Genomic DNA, 24,381 nt, shown 5'->3' with positions numbered 1-24,381 from the left:
TCATAATGATGCTTCCCAGTATCTTTCCCTCAATTTTCTTTACATATCCATGTAAAAAATGGAACACATTGGTTTTTGTAATTTTTTTCAACATTCATTAATTAATAAAGGGCCTACTGTGTTTCCAAAACTCCTGTTGTATGCTTAGCACCATGCAAGAAGAAGCATTTGCTGTCCAAAAAGAGGACAGCGCAGTGAACCTATTTGACCTGCCCTCAGGTACACTGATGCAGACCCCTCCATTTCCTCTGTGAAGGTGGTCGGATGACGTAGATTCAGCCTGCTACTGGCCATTTACCTACAGAAAATGTGAAAGCCTTGTCCCTAATAGAGTTTCTCTAACAAATGTACATTTATGCCCCCTTTTTAAGGCAGGTGTGTAATATAATCATAAGAAACAGATGAATACATTTGTGATGAATACAGTTCTATTTGTGCCATCGGTGTTATTTTTTTATTGAAGGTCTTTTTGTTTGTTGCTTTTGCTTTTGTAGCGTAAGCGATAGAGTTTGAAGTTCAGCAAAGCTCATCTATCTCTTCGTTATTTTCCTTGTGATGATAAATAATAGTAGGATTCAAGAGTCAGGGGTAAAATTACCATTGTGGTTCTGCAGAACACAGATTCTTGTCAGATTTTCGCTATGGACATAATGCAGCAAATAAGTAAATTTCAAGAAAAGTAGACCAAGTTGAGAAAATGCTCGAACATTTTCCCACTGTCATTGTAAAGAAGAAAGTAAGCATGCTTTGAATAATATAAGTTATAAAGATTTGTCTGGATCATAAAGTTATAAAAGCTGTGTCAGTGTTGAACAAAAGACAAGATTTTAAGTTTTGATAAAAATGTATCTTCGGTGTTAGACAGTATTTCAAAAGAAAATAAATAAGGTTGTGCAAAAGGATTTTCATATCAAAACATTCTCTCCTGTGGTTGTCGCGCAGCTGCGTCTGGGGAGGTCTCTCCTAGGTGAAACCACAACCCGGATGGGGGTGGGTTCTTGACTCTGATCAAGAAAGAATTCTAGAACAGGTTGGAGGAGTGTAGTAAGTGAGGAAGGAATTCATTAAAGCGAGACCAGCCGTGAATGGCAGCAGGCGTGCAGGCAGTAGAGAGCAAGGAAGAACAGAGGGAGTAAAGGGAAGCTCGTTGAGCTCCTGCTCGGCACAGGGCAAATCCCTTGCCGGCTCCTGAAGCCAGGGTCACCTGGCATCCAGTGTCCACTTAAATCTGCATGGTGTGGGAACTAAGCCCCTACGATCCCCAAGACTTGGGGTTGCCACAGAGTACTGGATGGAGTGAGATTATGTTCTGAGAACTTTCCAAAGGCAAAGGAGATTTTCGGGCAGGCTACTAAAGAGCATGATCATACACTGCAGTCCTGTCCGGGTCCCAGGCAATGGGAACTTGCAGGCCCAAATCAGAGATCTCAGTAGCCCTTCCCTACTTGTCTGAAGTAGGACAGAGAGAGTGAAGACTTGTGCTTAAGTCTAGAAAACTGAATGAAATAGCAAAGTAACAAAGATGCTTACTACTGGAAGAGCGCAGAGACAAAACACAATAATCTGAGCAGTGAGAAGTCTTTATTTAAGGCAAAGTACACACTCAGAGAGGAGGCATGCTTAAAGGCTTAGGATTCTGTCTTTCAACGCTTTCAAGAATGGGGCAAAGGGTGGGGGTGGGCGTGGGGGCTGTAGGCTTGCCATATGGCCTCATGGTGTCTGTCTCCAGTGAGAGACAGGTCATCATACAGAGTCAGTCCTCTGGGTGTTCTGTAAGATAAACAAGACCGGGATTTACTGATCCTGTTCTTCTCCAAGATAGTGGTTACCCTCGAGCTGTGAGGACATACCATTTAGGACTGCTTGCCCTGTCTTAAGATAGGGTTAGTTATTGGCTGATTCCCAAAAAATATGTTAGGAATCTTATCTCCTAACTCCCTGCTTTTTAAAATGGAATCTTAGCCTTAAGATGGAGTCCCTCCTGTTCTTACTAGACTATTTATATCTCAGCATTTTTCATCATAGGCAGGAAAAATCACTGTGATGCTTGCCCCGTGTGCCTGCCCTGCCTACTGCAATTAAACATAAAGGTTTTTCACCAGCAGAATTCACCAGTCCCATTAACAAACACTTCTATTTACTATTACTTGAAAAGTCTACCGATTTAGTGTGTGAATTGTCCTGTTCTGATCAGTAATCCTAGAATGGAGAGGAAAATGGTAAACCTATTCGTGGTTTCCTCTCCCCCATGATTTGTAATCCCAGCAATGCCCAGATATTTTGTTTAAAGAAGCTTGTTAAGTACCCTGTCTTCCTGCAGTCAAATGAAGATATTAGTAACTCAAACTCTTTTAAATTTGGAAGATTTCCTTCCCCTGGAATGTCAGACTAATGAGGCCATGCTATAAAGAACTCAGTGTAAGACAAATGATAATTACTTCAAACTTATATTTCCTGGCCAGTGTTTGAACTCAGATGAAAACGAACTGGAGACGAGTTGCCCAGAGCTGTGGGCACAGATTTGTGGGTTAATTGCTTAACAGTTTACAAGATGGTGGATAAATTGCCTTCCTCAGCTTTTGCATTATATTATATGTCTCCATTTCAACAAAAAGAAATTTTAACCTAACTACCTGCCTAAAATAACGCTTACGGGACACCACTCTAATATCTGTCATCTTTTCCAAATGTCAGATGAGTGGATATTTCCTGCAAATGATGGCCACAATCCCCATTTGGTGTCCAGCAGTCAGTCTCCACTTATGGATGATGAATCCTGCCACACCTCGCACCTGTGGCTAGAAGCCAGCAAGGACCAGCAGGCAGAGGAAAGCCAGATTGGCCCAAAGGGCATTTTCACTTTTTCATCAAGACCACGGTCAGCACCTCATGGAAAGACTCAGAGTATGTCCCCAGAAGGGTGCCCATTTATTTTGCAGCTACAGGAGGATACTAGTGTGACCAGGAGAGACACCCAATTGGAGGATCGTTTTTACGGCGGTGACAGCAGCAAAGAGGTACACTGCTCAATGAGTGAAGTAGTTTTGGAGCAAAGTTGTTCCATTAGCTTCAATAAGCACTGAAACTAGTTGCAGTGAAAGAGGGGAAATCAAACACTATTTATAAAAATGCAGCAGATTGCCATGTCAGTCAACAGTTGCCTCAGGTTGTTATGGCAACTCTAAATTACTGCCTTTTTTTATTAACAGTCAGCCAATTTCATTTTTAATTATGGAAACCAGTCTTGGGTTTGCTTTTTGCTTTTCCATTTTCATCTTTGTCTCACAGAATGAGAAATAATATGCAATTTAGTTATATGATAGCAAGACCAGTAAAACACTGAGAACACATTGTTCTAGATCTCTGGGGAAATTGTGTTGCAGTTACAGTGAATTCTGAACTGATGGTTTTCTGGCTTCCTTACTCCCCTGCCATGTTTTCACCTTAGACCTATTAGGACTCATTATTTTCCATATGGCGTCAGAAATTCAAGAGTTGTGCCAATTAAAGTTTAGATAATGAATCATGGATTAGAGCTGGGACTTGCCTTACAGGAAGCTTTCTGTTTGCAATTATTTAGAATACAAGTATATCCCATAAGTCAGTAAATTCATAGCAAGTTAGAAAAAAAACCTTGTTGAAAATAAAAATGTAGTTCCGAAACATTTGTTTAAAACTTAATACATTTTAACTCTTTTCCCCCATATGAAATTAATTATGAAATTTCTTTAGCTTTACTCTTCAATATTCATATTTTCTAGAAAAGACAATTATTTTAAAAGCAGATTACATCAAGTTTATGGTTTAATAAAATTATACAAATCATTTCTATGTAGAAATTATAGAAATAATTTTAAAAACTCTGTGCATGCTTATAAAACTTCTTTTTTAATAACTGTAACTGATCAAGAATCCCCCTTTGGACAGTGGGATGAGGATGAAGTTCATACCTCCTACCTTCAGAGCCACTTGAGAATATGGCAAGATTCTTCAGGCAGTAATTATTGTTTTTTGCAACTTTAATGAGTTTCTGTAGCAAAGTGCAAATGGGGAAATCCTTTTTTCATAATGTCCTTGCTTCTGAGCATGATGAAACTATTAGTCATACCAAATATAAGCCCTATATGCATAAACAGTACATTTACTGCCAGCATTTTAAATGTTGTGTACATCTTTGTCCCTTTCATAAAAACTACAGACTAAAAAACGATACCTATAAAAACTGTAGAGTGGGTGTTTGTCTTCAGCATCTAGAATTGCCCTTACCAGCCATCAATTCCTCTACAACGTTAATTGGTCAATCCAGACAATCCATGCCATTTCGTGAATGGGAGAGGCCCATCCCTTCCCTTGTGCCCACCACCATCTTTCTTACCTAATCCAAAAGAATTCCCACAGTGCTGGGAATTTCATGGCAAGTAGGAAATGGTAGTTACCTGGGAAACTTTGAGAGAAGTGTTATGGGGAAACTGTCCCTTAAGTGGTACTATGTGCAAACCTTAACCTCTCCCATCTGTACAAAGGATACGCCTTGAGAAGAGGCAATAGAGCTTTGGGGGGAAATCAAGAGCACTAGTTCTGAGCATTTTAACTTACCACCTTATGTTCTTTCTTTTGCTACTAACTACTCTACTACTGATGTCCTTCGGTATTTTCTGTGTGAACATGCACTTCCACCAACTACATGAAACTGAAAATAAATTTATCGTGCGTTACCCAAGCTCGGGTTAGCATAGCTATCTCGTCATCCCTGTGCCATGGCCAACACAATGGCCAGCAGCATATGGCTAGAGTCTATCGTGGGACTGTCTCATTCCTGACACCTGTCCTGGCCCCCCTTTAGTGGGAGCCTGCTGAGAAGCAGCCGGACAGAGGGGCAGAAGCCTTGCCATATGATGTAAGCTTTGGGGTTCACTGTTACAGGCAATAAAAAGATACAAACTAAACTACAAAAATATGACCAGCAAAAATGCCAGACTATATTTAGACAAGTTTCTAGAATCTGTAATGATCCCTTCTTTATCAAATTGATTTGTCTGGGGCTTCCTCCCTCCCCCACATGTAAACTTTTTACTTGACACCATTAAAAGTCTGAATTTTAAACAGATTCTTGGACTGGTGGTTCATATCCATCAGCTTGTTCAACTTTAGCACCTGTCTCATCTCATAGTTTCCAGAACTACTACCTTCACCATGAAGCTCCATGAGTTTTCCCAATTCAAACGTGGGCTTCTTCAGCATTTTTACTTTTCTAACAGAGATATCATAGAGAAATATCATTGGCTTGCCTTTTCTGTGTCTTTTCCAGTGCTGTCTGTGCTGTCTGGTATCAATTTATCAAACACTTCTTTCAAGTCATTTGCCTGCACTCTTCTAGTCATGATTTCCATCATCTTCTTCCAGATTTGCTCATGCTGAGTATAAGAGGTCTTCTGAATCTGATTATTGTGTTTTTTAGTAAAACCAACACACAATAAAGGAAGCAAATAACCACTGGTAGTCTTGACATCCACATGCGCTTCAGTCATGGTCTTCCCCTTTTTGACCATGGAGCAGTTTGTCATGGTTAAGATCTATGCCACGGAAATCCAGCCGTTTTTGCCCTGAACATTGCTCAGTAATTAGCTTGAATTTTCTAAATGCAACTTCATCATTCTGCAGACCAGCGAGACACACTTTGAAAACATGACCCTTGAGGCCATCAAATGCAGTTTTGATTCCTTGAGTTCTTGTGACTAGTGTTTTTCCAATATTTCTTATGTTGAACATGGCTGGTGCTTTCACATCATCCCACCCTTTCCTAGAAAATGGATCAACACGTTCTCCCTGGCTCCCTTTTTGCCACCTTTTGTAAGGTGCTCGTTCTTACCCACCATCCTGGTGCTGCACAGAGAGCCAAAAGGTTTATTTGGGCCTTTTTTGTAAATTCTTTTCCTATAAGATTACTTCTCCCATTTATTAATTGCGTAAGTCAATGGGAAATTGGATTTCATACTTAAAATATGTATTACATAGAGTCTCTGAAGAAAAATAAGTTTGGCTGATTTAGGCATTCTTACTATTAATTGTATTATTTCAGAATGTTATATCCTTAGAGTAAAATAATTATACTTAAGGAAAACATAATGTTATGTTATAAATAATGGTGGATGAATGTCTAATAATTACATTACTTATTAGCCTTGAAGTTTACAACTTGTAGTTAAAAGACCTTATTTGATGTTAGACCACTGAGTATTTTTAAGGGAAATTAGATATATTCAGTAACATATAAACTAGGCCAAGTCAAATCATGTCATTATGATAGTTAAGCGGGAAAGTATACATATGATAATAAAGACCAATTAAAATAAGCTGTCAGTAATACATTGTCTTCCTAATTTAAGTTCCTCAATAATTAATTCACATCTGAGATCTTCATTAGCATGAGAGCCTCAAAAGTATGAGTTTTTTTGGGCACATGCTACTGTCTTAGTCTTTGCTTTACCAAAAGTTTTATTCCCTAGGCAGACATATATACTAATATTCCTGAAACTCAATTAATTTTGAAGTCGTACTTCTTACTGAGATACACACGATAGAAATATATTTTGTGGTGAGCTATAAACTCAACACTACCGTGTAAAATGAACTGTCTTAGGAACGCTGTTAAAATAGTGCCTTTCATGCTAATGCAGCATCTGAAAGGAAAAAAAAATGATGTTCCTATTATCGCTATTTTGTTTGTTATGCCATTATTCCCAACCTGGCTTTGAGTATATACATCTGGTTTGCAACTTGAAATAATTAGCTTTGTATTAATATTTTATTACTACCCTAAGTTAATTTTTCATCTCAAAAAACTCATTTTGTTCCCCCAAACTCTGCTTGTGTATCACATGTTAAAGCAGATATTTGCAAGGCCAAGTAATTCGTCTTGTATCATAGTCCAGATTGGAACATCTGAGGCAAAAAATTATCCATATTTGGATATGAATTATATGGACTGACTACTTAGAATGTTCAAGTTAGCTAGGAAGCTTCCAAATCTCTGTCTGTGGAGGCCTGCAAGGATGACTCTACAAACAACGGAGTAAACGGGTGGTTGTAGTGCCGGCCTCCCTCTTGGCTTCCCAGCATTGTTGCCTACCAGGTATCCTTTAGCACTCAGTCGTTAACTATTTCATTTCTTTTTCTCTGATAGCATATATTTCTGGGGTATACTATGAACCAGTCACCCCTACACACTCGACAAAAGATTCTGTGTTACTTTCTCATACACACTTACCTACACATAATAGAAATGATACTTACTTCACATGAGGCTGCTTATATTTCTGTGTAGCCTCTAAAATGTTTAAATGTCAGTTTATGTGTTGGAAAAAAAATGAAAGGACTCTGTTTTTAGTATATATAGCCTTGCATTTTTATTCCTGTATGTTATGAATTACAACATAACGTACTCTGTAAACCTACCAGGCAAATTTAATATTTCTTCTGTGCAAGTAATTCTTTAAAGTTGTTCACATCTGTATGTCTTTATTATTATCTATTGAAGCCCTCTGTTCCTCTCTGAGAAAGTCACAGTCCCCTTGGTTCTTGTGAGTTGGCTCTCCATTGTTAAAGGCAGGGAAAGAAGGTTGTAAAAGTCCTGACTCCTTAGAATACCCTTCAACCACTTGCAGAAGATGCCAAAAATAAACATCTTGCAGATAAATGTTTGGTTTGGGTAGGAGTTTTCCCATGAAATCTTTAAAGTGTTGTCAGTTAAAAGAACATGAAGTCCAACTTACCGAAAAATATGCTTTAGTCTTGAACAATTTAAGGAGTCTCATTGTTTTCCCCAAATATTCACATGATGTTTACCCATCCCATACAGTTCCTCTAACTTATGCTGTGATTTGTCTGTGAAGCATGACTGGCTAGAGGTAGAGGTAAAAATATTTATAGAAATAATTTGCCCAACCCCTTTTAATATCAAGCATGCTACATCTTAGTTACTTATTAGACACAGTTACATCTTCTTTTCCTTTCATTTGTTTATAAACCAGTAAAATGAATTATAAGATACCACTATGAATTATCTTTGCCTCCCAAAGAGAACTGTGTTATTTTAATAGTTCCCTATCTCATTTAAGAGGTAGAAGTAGGACTGTTTCTTGGGGGTGCTTGTTAGTGAAGACATTTAAAATACATTTAAATGGTTATCATGGAAAAAGTTTTCTCAGTTTGTTATGACCAATGTCTTGACTTATATTTTTGCACAGTTATATAACTGTGTTCTTCAGTTGATGATGGAAGCATATACCTATGTGCTCTCTGATGTCTCCTAGTGCTGTTGTCTAACTAAAACGTGCTGTCAGCTCACAAATTTAGTCACTAAAACATTAGACAAACGTAAAAACCCCTGCTGCTCAATCTCAATTACAAAACTAAAACTGCTTTGGAATATTGCAGATATGTTTTGTTGCAAGACTTTCACAAATATTATATAAGATTTTTTCATGGTGGACTAAATTTAAAAATCGATTGAAATATACAAATAAATATGATCTCCATTTTACAAAGGCTAAAACACAGTTGTGGTCCAACTCAAGTCAACTAAATTCAAGTTTTAATACGAAGAGCCTGGGTCCCATCTGTTTCAAGTCGGTGGCCCTCAAGAGTCATTAAAATTATCTTTTTAAAATAACAACTCAGCAAGAGCAATCCATTTTGCGCATCCAGAAATTATTGTCCAAATGCCCATCTGCATGTCCTTTTAAGAAACATAGTTCAACAGAGGAAGTGCTGGCTCCTTGGGGAAATCACTCTCCTCTTCAGTGCACATATGCTGTGCTACAGTTAATCAGGCAAATTCTATTGATGTTCCTGGCACTGGGGTGTGATTGAATATTTAACAAACAAATGTTTCTGAGCCCAGAAGACAAATGGTTCAAGAGATTTGAGACTTTTAAAAAAATATATTAAGTTAAATCAAAAATATTTTGTATTTGTTCTCCTGAGAAACAGATGAACGGATGATTGGAATGTGAAAATGGCATAACAATTTCTTCAGCACTCTGACAAATAATATTCAATTGCTGCACAGGTTTTCTGTAGCTAAATGACAAACCAAAGGGAGAAAAGTGGTTGTTTTTTAATCAGATCATAGTAAGTTAGCATCTTATGCTAAGATAACAAATCCATAGGATATATAGGAAAAAATTCATCCAGAAGCCTGCTGAGCCCAAATGTGTTGCATATGTGAAATTAATAAACATCTATACCCATATCTTCTATTTTAGTAAGTCAGAGTGTTACTAAAGAAAGGAATGGGGTTTTGCCAGTGCACCACTCCTGGTAAATACTATAGTATTTTTTATTCCTCACTGTTATCCTCTCTAAAAGAGAAGCTATCCCAACTTAAATCAAAATATTAGTCTCATATCATCTTGCCTTTCTCATTTATCTAAATTCCCCTTTCAGAATCTGAGATAAACCAGAATTAGTGGTTCTGGGACAGCCAAGGCAAGCAAGCCTTTTGTGCTCTGTCCGGCTTCTCCAGTTGTCTTTTCCGTATACTTAAAATAGCCTGGAGACGTATTACTGTGGAAAAGCAATAGGACCAAGAGAAGGCTTCCCAGGGAACACAGCTGAGTCTGTCCACCTCTCGGCCCATCTCCAAACCAGTGTATCTTAGGAAAAATGTGAGGTGAATGTCCTATACCTGCTCATAAATATTTCTGTGTATGTAATTACTGCTCATGCCAAGCAAAAAGAAATACTTTATACCTGAATAAACCCCTGGAAGTAAGAACAGGCTGCTGCTCTCTGACCCACCCACAGCTGCAAAAAAATAGACTCCTTCTATAGATTGATTCTTATGGATTGATTTTTAAAGTGTTTTTTAAATGATGTAGCAAACATCTGGTTTTCCATGCACTCCCAAAATCTCCTTAATAGTACATCTGAAACTTCTGAAGTGACTTTTGCTACCTTCTACATTATGAAATTATTACTTGTGTAGGTAATCTATTTCTCTGCTTTATGCCTTTTTGCCTTTAAGATAGGTGCCTCTCAAGGGTGATGTCCACGTTCTTCTTACCTGTGTGTCCTATATAGTGCCTAGAAAATGCCTTACACATAGCAGGAGCTTAATAAATACTTACTGAACTAATTTTTGCAAAAGCTCCTAATTTCTGCCTATTTCATTAATCCCAGAATGATCCAGAAATTCTGACCCAGAGAATCATAATTATCCCTTTTCTACTTAATCAGCTTAATTTTAGAGCCAATCTGTATTAATTCCATAGTACACATTTATTTTTCATTATGAAACTGTGATGGAAATGAATGAATCAAAGGTGTTTTGGTCGCAGAAATCCCACTGTCAACTGTATATAACACTTGGAGGAAATTAAACTGGAATTTTAAAAAGATTTTTTTAGAGAAGAGAGAGTACTGTCTAGTAGCCAGACTAAATTAAAAAGAAAAAAATCTGTCCTAGTTCCACTAACACCTTCTTATAACTAAGGCTTGGGGGATGTTTGCTATATTCCCTGTTTACCTTCTTTAGACAAGACTGAGCTTTTATTCTCTTTTTGTCTGCATGAAACAAACATTGCAAGAGTCACCACTCCATTCTGTAATTTAGAACATCAGGCATGTTCCAGATCTGTGGAACTCTCCAGTTTTCTGCCTGAAGGCAGTGTTGTTCAAACATACGAACACCCTCAGTGTTTCCAGAACTGTGGGAAAGATGAGCTCTCTCAGTAAGTGGCTCACAGCAGAGAGAGGTGCCTAGTGCCCGCAGCCGAGGCCCGCGGCACTGTTGCAAAGGCAGAAATACTCTCACCGTTCTTATTTTCCCACCTAGACATAAAGTAAGGGCCCACAATTGATACCCACTCACCATATTTTCTTTACTTTATCTGGTCCTCTGGAAAATATTGGTTTTTCTCCAAAATATTTAATTTTAATATTTATTTAATGTTTAATTTTCTCCAGAAATATTCTCTATTATTTATAAAGAAATATATGTATCAGAAGATCAAACCAACATGGACAAAGGAAATGTGGGCCCCAAACGAATACCAAGAGGAAATGCTCATAAATATGCTCAGCCACTCTGCAGTTCCCTTCTTTACTGCATAGAGGCAGGCAGAAGTTCTACAACCCAAGTGCACCTTTCTTAAGAACACAGTTGTCTACTAACCACAACTCTTTTCCACAAGAAGGACAATCATAACATGGCAGTTAGGGATTGCAGACTCCATGTAGGGATTTCCTGGGTCGCTTAGTACCACACACCCTGCCTTCCACAGCACCGTCAAGTCAGCCCAGGGCTCTCCATCATCACCACCGTTGCCTGAATGTAGCCACCTCGGTGTTTCTAATCCAACAGTTTAATAGTCTTCTAGTTGGCTTCCTGTCTCTTATCTCTACACACACTCCAGACACCCCATAAACAATAGACACACAAAGTCACCCCATGCCTTCCGTTTTGTGCCCTTGTGGCATTCCCCTGCATCAGATCACTCAAGGACCCCTTGTTGCCTTCAGGATAATCCCTGAGATTAAGTTCAGGTCTCCCATTCCATTTCCAGCATCCACAGCACCTACAGCAATACGTAGCCCTACGTGTGACGAGGAAGAAAGGACCAGAGGCCGGACATTGATAGACAGACACACAGACAGATCCCTTGTCACTGAACGGTTTCGTGAATTCCTGTCTTGTCCTGTGCCCCACCTAGAGCAGACTCCCTCACCTGCACACACACTTCGCTTCTACTGAAAGGGGAATTTCACATTTCAATGGCAATCTGTGTGTTGAGCATGTATGATGACCAAACAGGAAGAAACTGAACAGTTCAATCAGTTACTCGAATATTTTGCTTAAAAATGCCAAGTTTTGGAAATAAGTGGCTGTTCAATTCCGTATGGCTGTAAATGGAATGATGGGGACATAGATTACTGAAACTGAATGTAAGATATATATTCTCAGACTAAATAATGTCTTTACAATGTAATCTGCTTTTATTGATTTTTCTGTTTGCTATTTTTACATCCATTTATTTATTATAGATTTACATAGGTAAGACAAATTGGAAAAGTCTACTACGACAAGTATAAATAATGATCACATTAGTTTCTTCTTTAAATTTACTATTTTGTAGCAGAAAATTCTACCCATTGAAGTAGCACTATATTTCTCATTTCCTTTATTTACTTTAATGGCTAGTACTTTAGTTTGTACCTCCTCCTTTCTTGGATTTTAAAAATTAGAATTTTTCCTTTCCTACAGATAATCCCAGAACCTTACACTTGTAAAATTCTTCTAGCTTTCACTTTAAGCTTTCCAAATAATTATATTTAATGAGATTCATTTCAAAATATGGAAAAAAACTTTCTATATTTGAAATCATCATGTAAGAAAAATATTTCGAGGAACATTTTCGATAGCTATCGCTCTTGAACAATAAAACTGCCCTACAATAATGTAAGATAAAAATACATTGATAGGCCAACTTGTTTTTATAGTAGAATTTCCTTGCCAAAATAAGCTAAATACCATAACTTCTAGTTCTTCCTCTTCTCATGGAGCTAACTCATCAGGAAGTCAAAGTACATAACTTTTAGATGTTTTAGGTGACTTCCTGTGGATCCTTTTCTTTTACTTTGGGATGAATATATTTGAGTGACTATTTCCTAAATGTTCCCTCATTACTCAGTGGTGAAAAATATGCCTTACCAAGGCCAGATACTACCTAGCAGGGCATCTTAGCAAGTGATTCATACCTATTTGCATTGCCATTTTTCATTACTCATAGTTTTATTGCACAATAAAATTGTTATATATATATATGTGTGTGTATATATATACACACACATACATATATACATATATATTTTTTTTTACTTTTATGCTTTTTTCAGAGAATTATGAACTTTTTAAGAACCTGTACTTAATAACTTATTCACAAGTTTCAGCTCAAATTAATCGCACTTTGTCCCCCTGTGTAGGGTGACCACAGTGGCCAGGGCTCTTCAGGCCCACCATCTGGTCCTTCAGGGCTGGCTCCGGTAACCGGAGAGAGCATGCTGGGGAAGGCTGCAGGGCGGACAGATCAAGGACATCTAAAAAGTGCCTATGCAGGACCAGGAGCACCAGAAAGCCAGAACTGCTTGGCGAAGCAGATAGAAAAAAAAGACTTTGAAACGAATTTGATGCCTACACCTTGCCTTTCTCCCCCTGGAAGAAGGAGTGAGCCCTGTCAGAAAACTCCAGATCCCATTGTCAAAGCGGAGGACCGGCCAGCCCATCAAGTGCCAGCATCACTAAAGAAAACCTCCCTAAAGGAAGTCTCGGGGGAAAAGTTGAACCCAGTTCCTGAAGTATGTGTAAGTGGCTTCCGGCTGCGTTCCGTTGTGCCCCATGGTGCGCACATTTCTAGCAGCATCTACTTTTCATTATTTGGGTGATCAGTTATGTATTTTCCTTCCTATTCAGATGTGTTTTAGCTCAGATAGCAGCTGTTAAAGAGTATATTACACATCCCAACGATAGTATAATACCTCATGTTTTTAATGAGAAAGATAATTATCATAATAGCTATTTTTTATTTCCCAGTTACTTCTCATAATTTTAGTTATCACTGCCTACAAATTATAAATGAAGATCTTATTTTTGAGCCAAAGGCTTGCCAGTAAAATTGACAGATTTTCAATAACAATCTACATTAGGAGCCATAAAAACATCATTATTCTATTCACTTTCTGGTCTCTGCAGGAGTGCCCCAAATAATAGATGGTATGAGTGAAGGTTAACAGTAAAGCAGTGTCATTGGATAAATCCCTAGGCTCATTCGGTGGCTCTATTCATGTCCATCAGATCGATTTTTTTGCCTTCCTGTGTTAGTGTTTTTCTTCCTTCAGTTCCCCCAGAGCTTTACTGAGAAACCAGAGAACAACGGGCTCTGCAGAGCAAATGACACTTACATTCCATTTTTTTTTAACATTAAATGTTTTCATTATTTGTCATGTCCTAAGTGTTCTGTATGTGTTGCAATGTAGAGCTTTGGGTCTGCTATGGTCTAAGGAATTCAGAGCAGGTTGTTACCAGCATAGGTAATAGGCATTCACATCACCATCAACCAAATAGACTTAGCTAACATTCTGACACGCTGACCATGTCCCAGCCTCTGTGCCAAGGCTTCTTCCATGAACTATGTCTTGTAATCCTCATAATGACTTTGAGAGGTAGAGACAGTCATCATTCCCATTTGTCAGGTGAAGAAGTGGGTTCGGAACGGTTATTCGATTTGTTGAGGGACAAAGCTAGTCAGTCGGGGAGTCACAAACTGAACCTAGATTGAGTCGAGAACTGCTGCCTGTACCCACCGCGCTGTGCCGTGTGAGCATTGCGAAGTCTTACAAAAGTCTTGGCCGCCCCTCAAACCCCAGCGCTGAAACTAAAGTGCCTTTTCCTCTTTTTGTTTCTTAGGCTTGTGTGCATGTGTGTATGTGTGTATATAAGAAAATAGTAAATCACTTAACTGGTGAAGTTGGATTATTTTATGGGAGTTAGGATCAAAGTGGTCAATAATATTTTCTGCATGTTCTTCATTTTTGAAAATATTTCTAAAACAAATGTTCTTGTTCTACCTAACTGTAATTTTTCTTTGGTTGTGCTAATAATTGGAATACAGTTAAGAAACTAACCTTGCAGAATTACTCTACAACATTGCTTCAGTTGACTAGCCAGTCCTGCACTGCCAAAAACAGAACCAAAGCAAGTCTTTGAGAAGCGTACCCCTCCGCTTCACCCCTAATTCCTTTCTACTAAATTAATCTTAAATACCATAAATATCCAAAAAATTGTTTATTTGCAATCTTTCTCTCTTTCTGTAGGAATAAAACCAGAGCATGAAAATCAGCTTGGGAACTTCAGGCACAAATGGCCACTCCGCAAACTAGACTGTCTCAAAGCCAGTGCTCTGGTAATACCAGGAACTAAAGAGAGGAGGAAAGGCACCAAAGCCTGGAGAGCGGGGGACTTTCCCTCACCCATCCTCTCCGTTTAAGAGGCTTTTAGGATAAGACAGCTCCCAGAAACCATTTGGGTTGTTTCAGGAGACCCTGCGACAGCTGCGCACCGCAGATTACAAAGCACAAGCCTGACATGCGTCTTCTGCATAGGAGTCCTCTGAGCTGTTACTGGTCCACTTTACAGCTCAGGAGACTGACGAGCAGTCGCTGCAAAGGGAGGGAAGGCAAGGCAGCTTTATCTGTGATGAGGGGGTAAAGGCACAAAGGCCTCACTTCCCATTTGTTCAGAGAGGTTTGACCTCAGTGTCAAAACTCAGACTAAGAGAATTGGATCTCTAACAGCCCACATGATCGCTACGGCCTGTGGCTCGCATTTGTGAATGTGGTGATCTAAGCTTAATAGGTAGGATATACAATTACTGAAGACATAGGCAGCCCACCCCACTTTACAGTGAATTTACTAGGGGAATGGAGTGTTCCTTCAGAGACACCATTTAAAAGGGAAACTCATGGTCATAGTGAAAGGGTTCTAATAGCCCTTTCAAGGTTCAAGTGGATGTTATCCACTTGATATTTGCAGCTAAGAATCTGAGAAAACAAGTTTCCTCAAGAGAATATTATGGTGCTTCCTAACTCCACAAAGAGAATTTTTTCCCCAGATCCCAGAAACCTACAGGGGTGACATTTTTTTAACAACCATTTTACTGATACTTAATTCACACAATATAGAATTTAGCCTTTTTAAAATATTCTCAGTTGTGCAGCCATCACCACCACCTAATTTTAGATCATTTTCATCACCCCCCAAAAAACTCCATACCCATTAACAGTCACTCCCTATCCCCACCAAACTCCTGGCAACCACTAATCTACTTTTTGTCTCTATGGATTTGTCTGTTCTGAACACTTCCTATAAATATTCAGAATCCTATACAATGTGCAGCCTTTTGTGTCTGACTTTTTTCACTTAGCTTAATGTTTCCAAGGCCCATCGTGTAGTAGCATTTCATCCCCTCCCATGCCTGAATGATAATCTATGATATGGATATGTGGTATTTGTTTATTCATTTGTCATTTGATAGACATTTGGTTGTTTCCACTTTTTGGCTATTATGAATGATGCTGCTATGAACATTCATGTGCAGGTTTTTGTATGGACGGGTTTTCATTCCTCTTGGCTGTACACCTAGGAGTGAAATTGCTGGGTCATGTGGAACTTACATTTAACCTTAGGGAAACTGCCAGTTTTCCAAAATGGCTGTATAGTTTAACATCCCACCAGCAATGTGTGCTGGTGGAGAGGTTGGGAGTAGGGGGCAATTTTTCCACATCCTAGTCAACACTTCTTAACTTCTTATTATCTGGGTTTTTTTATTTAACCCATCTTAGTGTGTATGTACTGTTATCCCATTGTGGTTGGGTCTGCATTTCCCTAGTGACTAAACATGTTGAGAATCTTTTCATGTGCCTATTAGCCATTTGTATATTTCCTTTGGAGAAATGCCTGTCCAAATCCTTGCCTATTTTTTACTTGAATTGTTTGTCTTTTTATTGTTCAGTTTTAAGAGTGTGGAGACAAATTCTTTGTCAGATATATGAAATACAAATATTTTCTCCCGTTCTGTAAGTTGTTTCTTCATTTCTCGATGGTATCTTTTGAAGCACAGAAGTTTTTTATTTTGATGAAGTCCAGTTGATCTATTTTTGTTTTCCCCTGTTGCTCGTGCTTTTGGTATTATATCAAAGAAACCATTGCCTAATCCACGGTCACAAAGACGTACTGCTATGTTTTCTTCTAAGAGTTTTACAGTTTTAGCTCTTAAATTTGGTACCGTGATCCATTCTGAGATAGTTTTTGAATATTGTGGGAAGTCGAGTTCAACCATATTTTTTGCACATGGATATTCAGTTGTGCCAGCACCGCTGGTTGAAAGACCATTCTTTCCCCATTGAATTGTCTTGTTGCCCTTTTTGAAAGTCAGTCATTCATAATTGTAAGGATTTATTTCTGCCCTCTCAATTCTATTCTGTCTTTATGCAGTACCACGCTGCCTTGATCAGTATAGTTTTGTAATAGGCTTTGAAATCAGAAGGTATGAGTCCTTCAACTTTGTTCTCCCTTTTCTTGATTGTTTTTGATATGCTGTGAACCTCGCATTGCCGTACACATCTGAGGATCTGCTTGTGAATCGCGGCAAGAAAGGCAGCTGGGGTTCTGGCAGGAATTTCACTGAGTCTCTAGATCAGTTTGGACGGTATTGCTATCTCGACAATATTAAGCCTTCCAACCCCTGGGATATCTTTCCATTTATTTATGTCTTTAATTTCTTTCAGTAATGTTTTGTAATTTTCAGTGTATAAGTCTTATACTTCTTTTGTTAAATTTATTCCTATTTTATTCTTTTTGATGCTATTGTGAGTACAATTATTTTCTTAATTTCATTTTTGATTTTTTCATTGCAAGTGTATAGGAATACAATTGATTTTGTAGCTGGCAACCTTTCTGAACATCTATTAGTTCTAATAGTATTTTTGTAAATTCCTTTGCATTTTCTATATACACTAGATCATGTCATTACAAATAGAGATAGTTCTATTTCCTTTCCAATATGGATCTCTTTTATTTCTTCTTCTTACCTAACTGCCTCCAAAAATGGATTTAACTTGAGTGGAAAACTTTCTTTCAAGATATTTAAACTCAGTGCTTCAACTAGTGTGGCCCTAGTATTGAATTCTAACACAGACCTAATGACCTCGGTCAGGCTTCGAAGGATGACTCATAAGAAATGTACCTGATGCAAGAAGAAAATTTTGAAAATTATCCTGGGATTAGAAGTCCATCTAATATTAATCTGAATGTAGGTGTGAAATTAACCTTTGGTGGCCAGCACTGTAGCTCATATATGTATGGCATTGACATGTATGCAGGTTTCTAGCACCTAATGGGCAGTGTTTCTGAAATAAAGGGCCTCCAGGCGGTGGGATGCAGCTATTCTAGTTCCACTTCTGGATAAGTAGGAGCATCTCCTTTTCTTTTGAGCGCCTTCCACACTAGGTGTTCTTCCAGGTGCCAGAGATAACAATCAAGGCAGATGAGGCCTCTCTTCTGGGAACTTATATCTGTTGGGAGATAAAGACAATAAAGAGAAATACCTGAAATGATTATAAACTATAATAAAGTCCTGGGAAGAAAAACCAGGTTGATGGAACAGGTGTCAGGATTGGGAAGAATGGTGGGTCTCTTAGGGGTGTTCCAAGTAGGTGACATTATAGCTCAGATCTAAAGCTTAAGGGGAAGCCAGCCATGCAGAGAACCTGGGGATAATGTTTTAGGCATCAGGAGCAATAGGTACAAAACTCCTGACATGGGCATCTTTGTGGAGTTAAAGAGGCCCATGTAGCTGGGATATGTGCACAAGGGACAGTAGCAGAGGATGAGTCAGAGAGGTAAACAGGGCCCAGATCAGGGAAGGTCAGGAAGGCCATGGTGAAGACGGGGGCCTTTGTTCCAAATGCAACAGCAAGTTTTTGTAGGTTTTTAAGCAAGGTGCTGATATTTCAGGAAGTTTCCTCAGGCTGTGTCCAGAAGGGATGCAGCAGAGTAGGAATAGAAGTAGGGAAAATGGAAGCACTGAGTTTAGAATGGCAGTGAAGAGAAGTGACAAATTACCTGAATAATTGGGATGTAGTGCTGACAGGATATAGGGAAGAGGAAACGGATTCTTAGGTTTGGGAATTGGGCAACCAGATGGATGATCATGTCACTTAACGATCTGCGAAACACCGCAAGCAGATCTGAGCAATCACCTTAGCCATCAAGGTCCTGCAATCAGGAACTGTAAGTGGACATCCCATTGATAATCTGTGCTGTCAACAGGTGCCAACATGAAGCGACTTTATGCCCCAGGAAAATTAAAGGCTCTTCCAAAAGGTGGTACAGAACTGTCTTCTGACCCCTGACACGGAAGAGCACTAATAGTTTCCAAGAAACATTTACTCAAACTGATTCGCTAACTGCCTAGCAAACGTCTGCCTTGCAAAGTTTTATCCACATTTTAATAGAGTTCTATATTATTAAGTTCAAATATTTTTAATTAAGAAAGAAGTACAGCCCTCTGGGTAATATTGCAATCATGTAGATAGCTGGTAATTAAACTTTTCCACATGTATAACTGCATTCAAACAATTTGAATCACTTTAAACCTGTAAATGTCATTATGTGCATTTTTAAACAAACTAAAACGACATATAACAGGCTTTGAGGTTCCAGGAAAAGTTGGAGCATGTTGGAGAATGGTTATTTTCATAAGAAAAACAAACTATACTACCACTTACAAATTCAGGTATTCTCTTCAGGAAAAAGGACATGACTTTTTATAGAGAAAATAAATTGTAAAGTGAAATCATATATAACTTTTGAGTTTAATGTTCACATTACCATTTTCAAAAATCAAAACTGAATTTTGGAAGGATATTTTTAAGCATATCTTGGGTCATGGCATAATACAAGCGATTTTTTTTTTTTAATTGTCAGGCTATTTCCTTTGGATAATGAAAAAGGATTAGTTTCATTGCCTCCCTGATGAACCTGAGCCCAGGATATATCATATTTTTTTAAGTAGTACAAGTTTATTATTCTGTGCAATTTGCGCTGTACAAACTTAGAGGAAAATGAATTTATAAATTATTTTAGAGTTTTAAAGGCATTGTTCCATTACATAAAGTTCCGTGTTTTCTAGGTATATAATACTCTTTGTTCCAAAGGAAGCCATCTGTCTCTCTCTCTCAACTTGCCGCTCAAGTATGCCATTTGCAGCTGTCTTTCCAACAATACCCCATTGTTTGAAGAATTCATCAATGCTTTTCTGACCCCTAAATGCTTCAGCTACAGCAGTATTCCATTGTTGTAGAACACCTGCTTCAGAGTTAGGTTGTCCTGCGTATCCTATGTATGTCCATCACTCTGGCCCAACTGTGCAGGGTCTTAGGGGTGACTCGCCCTCCTTTGGCATCTTCTACCTCAGGTGCCCACTGGCCTCCTCATGCCCTTGAAGCCTTCCCCTTTGCCACCCTCAGGGCATTCTGCAAACAGGGCTCTATGTCATGCCTGCCTGCATTTTCACTCTTCAAAACAGAAGTCAAGCAGTGGATGCCATGGTTTAGAGCACCAGCTCCAGTCAGACAGACCTAGAGGCTTGGCTTGGCTTCTAATTTATGTGACCTTATACACGTCTTAACCTCTCTGAGCCTTGGTTACCTTGTCTAAAACCTTGGAGAAAATACAAGTATTTACTCTGTAAGGTTGCTATGAATATTAAATGGGATAATACAAGTAGAACACTTAGGCCATAATCCAACAGGATATTTTCTTCTACCTATTTCTGAGCAGTGAGAAATGTAAACCTATATGCCTGGCATTCCAAAGCAAACCTTTTCAATTTCAGTAAAATTCCAGAAACTAACTATTGGTAGTGTTCAGTAAGTAATAACAATACATGCTTCTTGTCCTCTGTTTAAAGCTGAATCACTGCTAACCTGAGAGTGAATTAATGAGTCATTTTTGCCAGGTAACATGTTGATATTTTCACAAGGATACACTGAAGACAGAAAATTATTTAGAAGCAGGACATGGAGTCTCTCAGTCATTCTCTGGAGACCGACGTCTGTGTGTTCCCAGAGCTAAGTACAGACGTGTAGCTTCATGGTTAGTGGTGTAAATTGAACTTGGGAAGGACCAGGAGCATTTCATAAACTATAGTGTTAACCATGGTAAGAATGTTTGATTTATTAAACTGGACACTCCTACCAATTAATAGCCTTTGGAAAAGAGTCTGAAATTTGATGTTTTGTCAGAACTGCACTCTTCCCTTGTCTCTGTTAAAACAAGGTCATTACTTACCTCCAATGAGTTCTGCACAGTGGTATAGAGGGCATGTCAAAGTGTGGGCAAAGGGTCTGTTTGTTTCTACGCAGAAGATCAAGGCCTAGCTTGGATACCCAGAAAATGAACTAAGATACGATATGAGGAGGAGCTTCCGGCATCAGCACTCTCTGGAGGACTCGTGCCGGGGAATGATCATCAAAAAGCCTCCACAGGGATCCGGACGATGCTGCGGTTGTGGCTGCATCCAGCCCACCATCTCCTGGACTTGCCATAAGAAGGAGGAGGGAGATGTCTAGGCTGGCATGTGCATACAGTGAGACAACGAATTTGACTGGATCTGTACTGTTGGAACTCAACCAGGAGTTGGGAGGGGTGCAAGTTGTAGCACCCCAAAATCTCATGACTATAGACTATCTATGGTTAAAAGAACATATGGGATGTGAACAGATCCCAGAAATGGGCTGCTTTAATTTGTCTGATGGTTCAAGTACAGTTGGAAAATATCCATCATATCATAGATAAATTTTCACAAATGCCTAGGGTGCCTAAATGGTTTTCTTGGCTTCACTGGAGATGGCTGGTAATTATAGATTTGCTTTGTTTATGTCACCGTATTCCTATTATGTCAATATGTGTGTGCAAATTAGTTAGTAGTTTAAAACCTATACATACTTAAGGTACTATACAAGAAGATATGTCAAAGAAATAATCAATCCTCCCAAGTTTCCTTCATATGCTACATCTATAGCTTTTCTTCTTCCTTCCTAATTACAAACTTTAAATAGAATTCGTGCCTCATATCGAATTTACCGAGTATCATAATTCCTCCAGGTGGTAAAGATACCTCGAGACAAGTGCTGGGCATAGAAGCCACAGGGCATAAATCTGCAAAGAAGTAAAAAGCTAACCTTTGCAAACAATATGGCTTCTCTCTCACTTACCAACTTTACATATCCCTGTATGGCCCCGGAAGATGACTGGTTAGCCAGAGACGGGTAAGATTCCTCAAGGGAGGAACAACCTAAGACAGGCACAGTCGCAGGGGGGCCATCAGGTGAGAATTTGGGGATCAACAGAGGTGAGGCTCAGAACCTCACCCCCCCTGCTTTGAGAGAAATCTTCTGCATCCGTGGATGTCTTGCTGCCCTTGTCTAGCCTGGATTAATACTTAGTCCATAGGCACACACCTGATCATCTGATCATCTACATTTGCCTTCTTACAGCACTAAACTATGTTTTCTACCTTTATCTTGCATCTACCTACCACTTCAGCATTTTATTAAAAATAAAAATAATAATAATAATAGGAGAAATGTGGGATCAACATATAAATCAAGTACAAAAATCAAATGAATATTCATATTTGACCTGATGGTTTATAGGTCATATTGCATGATCAAAACCGAAAGTTTCTGTGATGACTGCCCTTGTACTGTTCACCATGTAAGAAGTTATTCACTATGTAAGAATTCGTTCACCATGTAAGAACTTGTTCGTTATGCTTCAGAAGATTGGAGACTGACGAGAATTAGGCTTGAGATGGATTGATTGTACATTGAGCATTGACCCCCCTATACTGAATTTTATTGTTGTTAACAACCATTTGATCAATAAATATGAGAGATGCCCTCTCAAAAAAAAAAAAAAAAAAAAAAAAAAAAAAAACAAGGTCATTACTTAGTTTTATGTCAGTGTACTGCTGGGGGTATTGCTAAAGCTGCAGTTTGGTAATTAAATAACATTTGTGCTGCCAGTAAAAATATTTGCATTAAGCACTGAAATTTCTCAGGTGAAAATTGCTCCTAACCCTCTGCGTTATTTTTAATATTTTTCAGTCCAAACTCCTGTTGATGCTATGGAATGGTTTGTGGCTTTCTCTTTCTTTGTGTCTAGTGTCTAATTCAGTTGCTGACCAAGGCAAAATAGTCTAGAGTAGGTGCATGTTAAAATAATTAAAAATAGAATTATAATCCAAAATTTGGATGATGATATCCAATTGCAGAAGTTTTTAGGACATATTGATACCTCCATTCCTGAGCAGCTAGGTGTGCAAACAATGCACCAGTTACTCTAATGAAGAGGAACAATTTCAAATTCTCAAAAGTTTCAGAAACTATAGATAGACTTGAAAAAAATTAAGAGACTACAAGAATTATGAATCAATGAAAATGTATTAGATGTTTAAGCAACATGTTGTAACATTTCATGGTCAGTTCCCCAATATTTTAATGCTAAATTAGCATCCTACTAGTCAAATATTTATTGAAGAAATCCATCTTCTTTGATATCTTGGTTTTCCTAATTTTAAATAAGAACAAGTTATACTTGCCATTTTCCTACTTTATGTAAGAGATGCTAGTCTGATGGCATTTCCTAAAAACACTTGAGATCAAGGTCTTAGGTTAAAAACTTTGTGACTTTCAGGATTTGCGGTCCTTGCCATATGCCAGGCCCTCTGCAAGGTGTCCCACACTTTATCTCACATCAGTCTCCACAGCTCGCAGAGACCTTGTTTATTCTGATTTGATAGATGAGTAAGAGAGTCTTTAGCTCTTCATATCGAGTAAGTGACAGAGCAGAGTGTCAAACCCAGGAGTTTGGCCAGAAAAGCCAGGGCAACTTCCACCACACTGGACCACCAGCCCCAATTAAAAGCCACTGAGAATCATATGGCAACTTAAGTTCTATCGCCACTTTAAGCTTTGCAGTACTTTTTTAAATTTTATTTTGGTATCATTAATCACATGAAGGACATTATGTTTACTAGGCTCCCCCCTTCACCAAGTCGCCCCCACATCCCCATTCACAGTCACTGTCCATCAACATAGTAAGATGCTGTAAAATCACAACTTGTCTTCTCTGTGTTGCACAGCCCTCCCCGTGCCCCACCCCACACTACACATGCTAATCATAATGCCCCCTTTCTTTTTTTCCTGCCCTTATCCCTCCCTTCCCACCCGTCCTCCCCAGTCCCTTTCCCTTTGGTAACTGTTAGTCCATTCTTGGGTTCTGTGCTTCTGCTGCTGTTTTGTTCCTTCAGTTTTCTTTTGTTCTTATACTCCACAGATGAGTGAAATCATTTGGTACTTGACTTTCTCCACTTGGCTTATTTCACTGAGCATAATACCCTCTAGCTCCATCCATTTTGTTGCAAATGGTAGGATTTCTTTTCTTCTTATGGCTGAGTAATATTCCATTGTGTATATGTACCACATCTTCTTTATCCATTCATCTACTGATGGACATTTAGGTTGCTTCCATATCTTGGCTATTGTAAATAGAGCAGTGATAAACATAGGGGTGCATCTGTCTTTTTCAAACTGGAGTGCTGCATTCTTGGGGTAAATTCCTAGAAGTGGAATTCCTGGGTCAAATGGTATTTCTATTTTGAGCATTTTCAGGAACCTCCATACTGCTTTCCACAATGGGTGAACTAATTTACATTCCCACCAGCAGTGTAGGAGGGTTCCCCTTTCTCCACAACCTCG

General features: G+C 38.7%; 1 protein-coding gene and 1 pseudogene across 7 annotated transcripts in view; one reads left to right on the top strand and one right to left on the bottom strand.

The window, feature by feature from the left end:
- CFAP20DC (CFAP20 domain containing) overlaps positions 1–24,381 on the top strand; it is a 201,382-nt gene that overhangs the window by 115,194 nt on the left and 61,807 nt on the right. For 6 of the 7 annotated variants that reach the window (XM_037019236.2, XM_037019235.2, XM_037019233.2 and 3 more), the window contains 2 exons: positions 2,695–3,017; positions 12,985–13,362. In XM_037019236.2, coding sequence (XP_036875131.2) covers positions 2,695–3,017; positions 12,985–13,362 — 701 coding nt within the window. The remainder of the gene's footprint in view (positions 1–2,694; positions 3,018–12,984; positions 13,363–24,381) is intronic. The other variant, XM_037019232.2, reaches the window with a different exon arrangement.
- Positions 3,029–8,005, bottom strand: LOC140848305 (small ribosomal subunit protein eS1-like; annotated as a pseudogene).

The sequence above is a fragment of the Manis javanica genome, chromosome 3 (assembly GCF_040802235.1).
Source record: "Manis javanica isolate MJ-LG chromosome 3, MJ_LKY, whole genome shotgun sequence".
Lineage (NCBI taxonomy): Eukaryota > Metazoa > Chordata > Mammalia > Pholidota > Manidae > Manis > Manis javanica.
The sequence above is the reverse complement of the archived record's forward strand: the minus strand, read 5'-3'. Positions and strand labels throughout refer to the sequence as shown.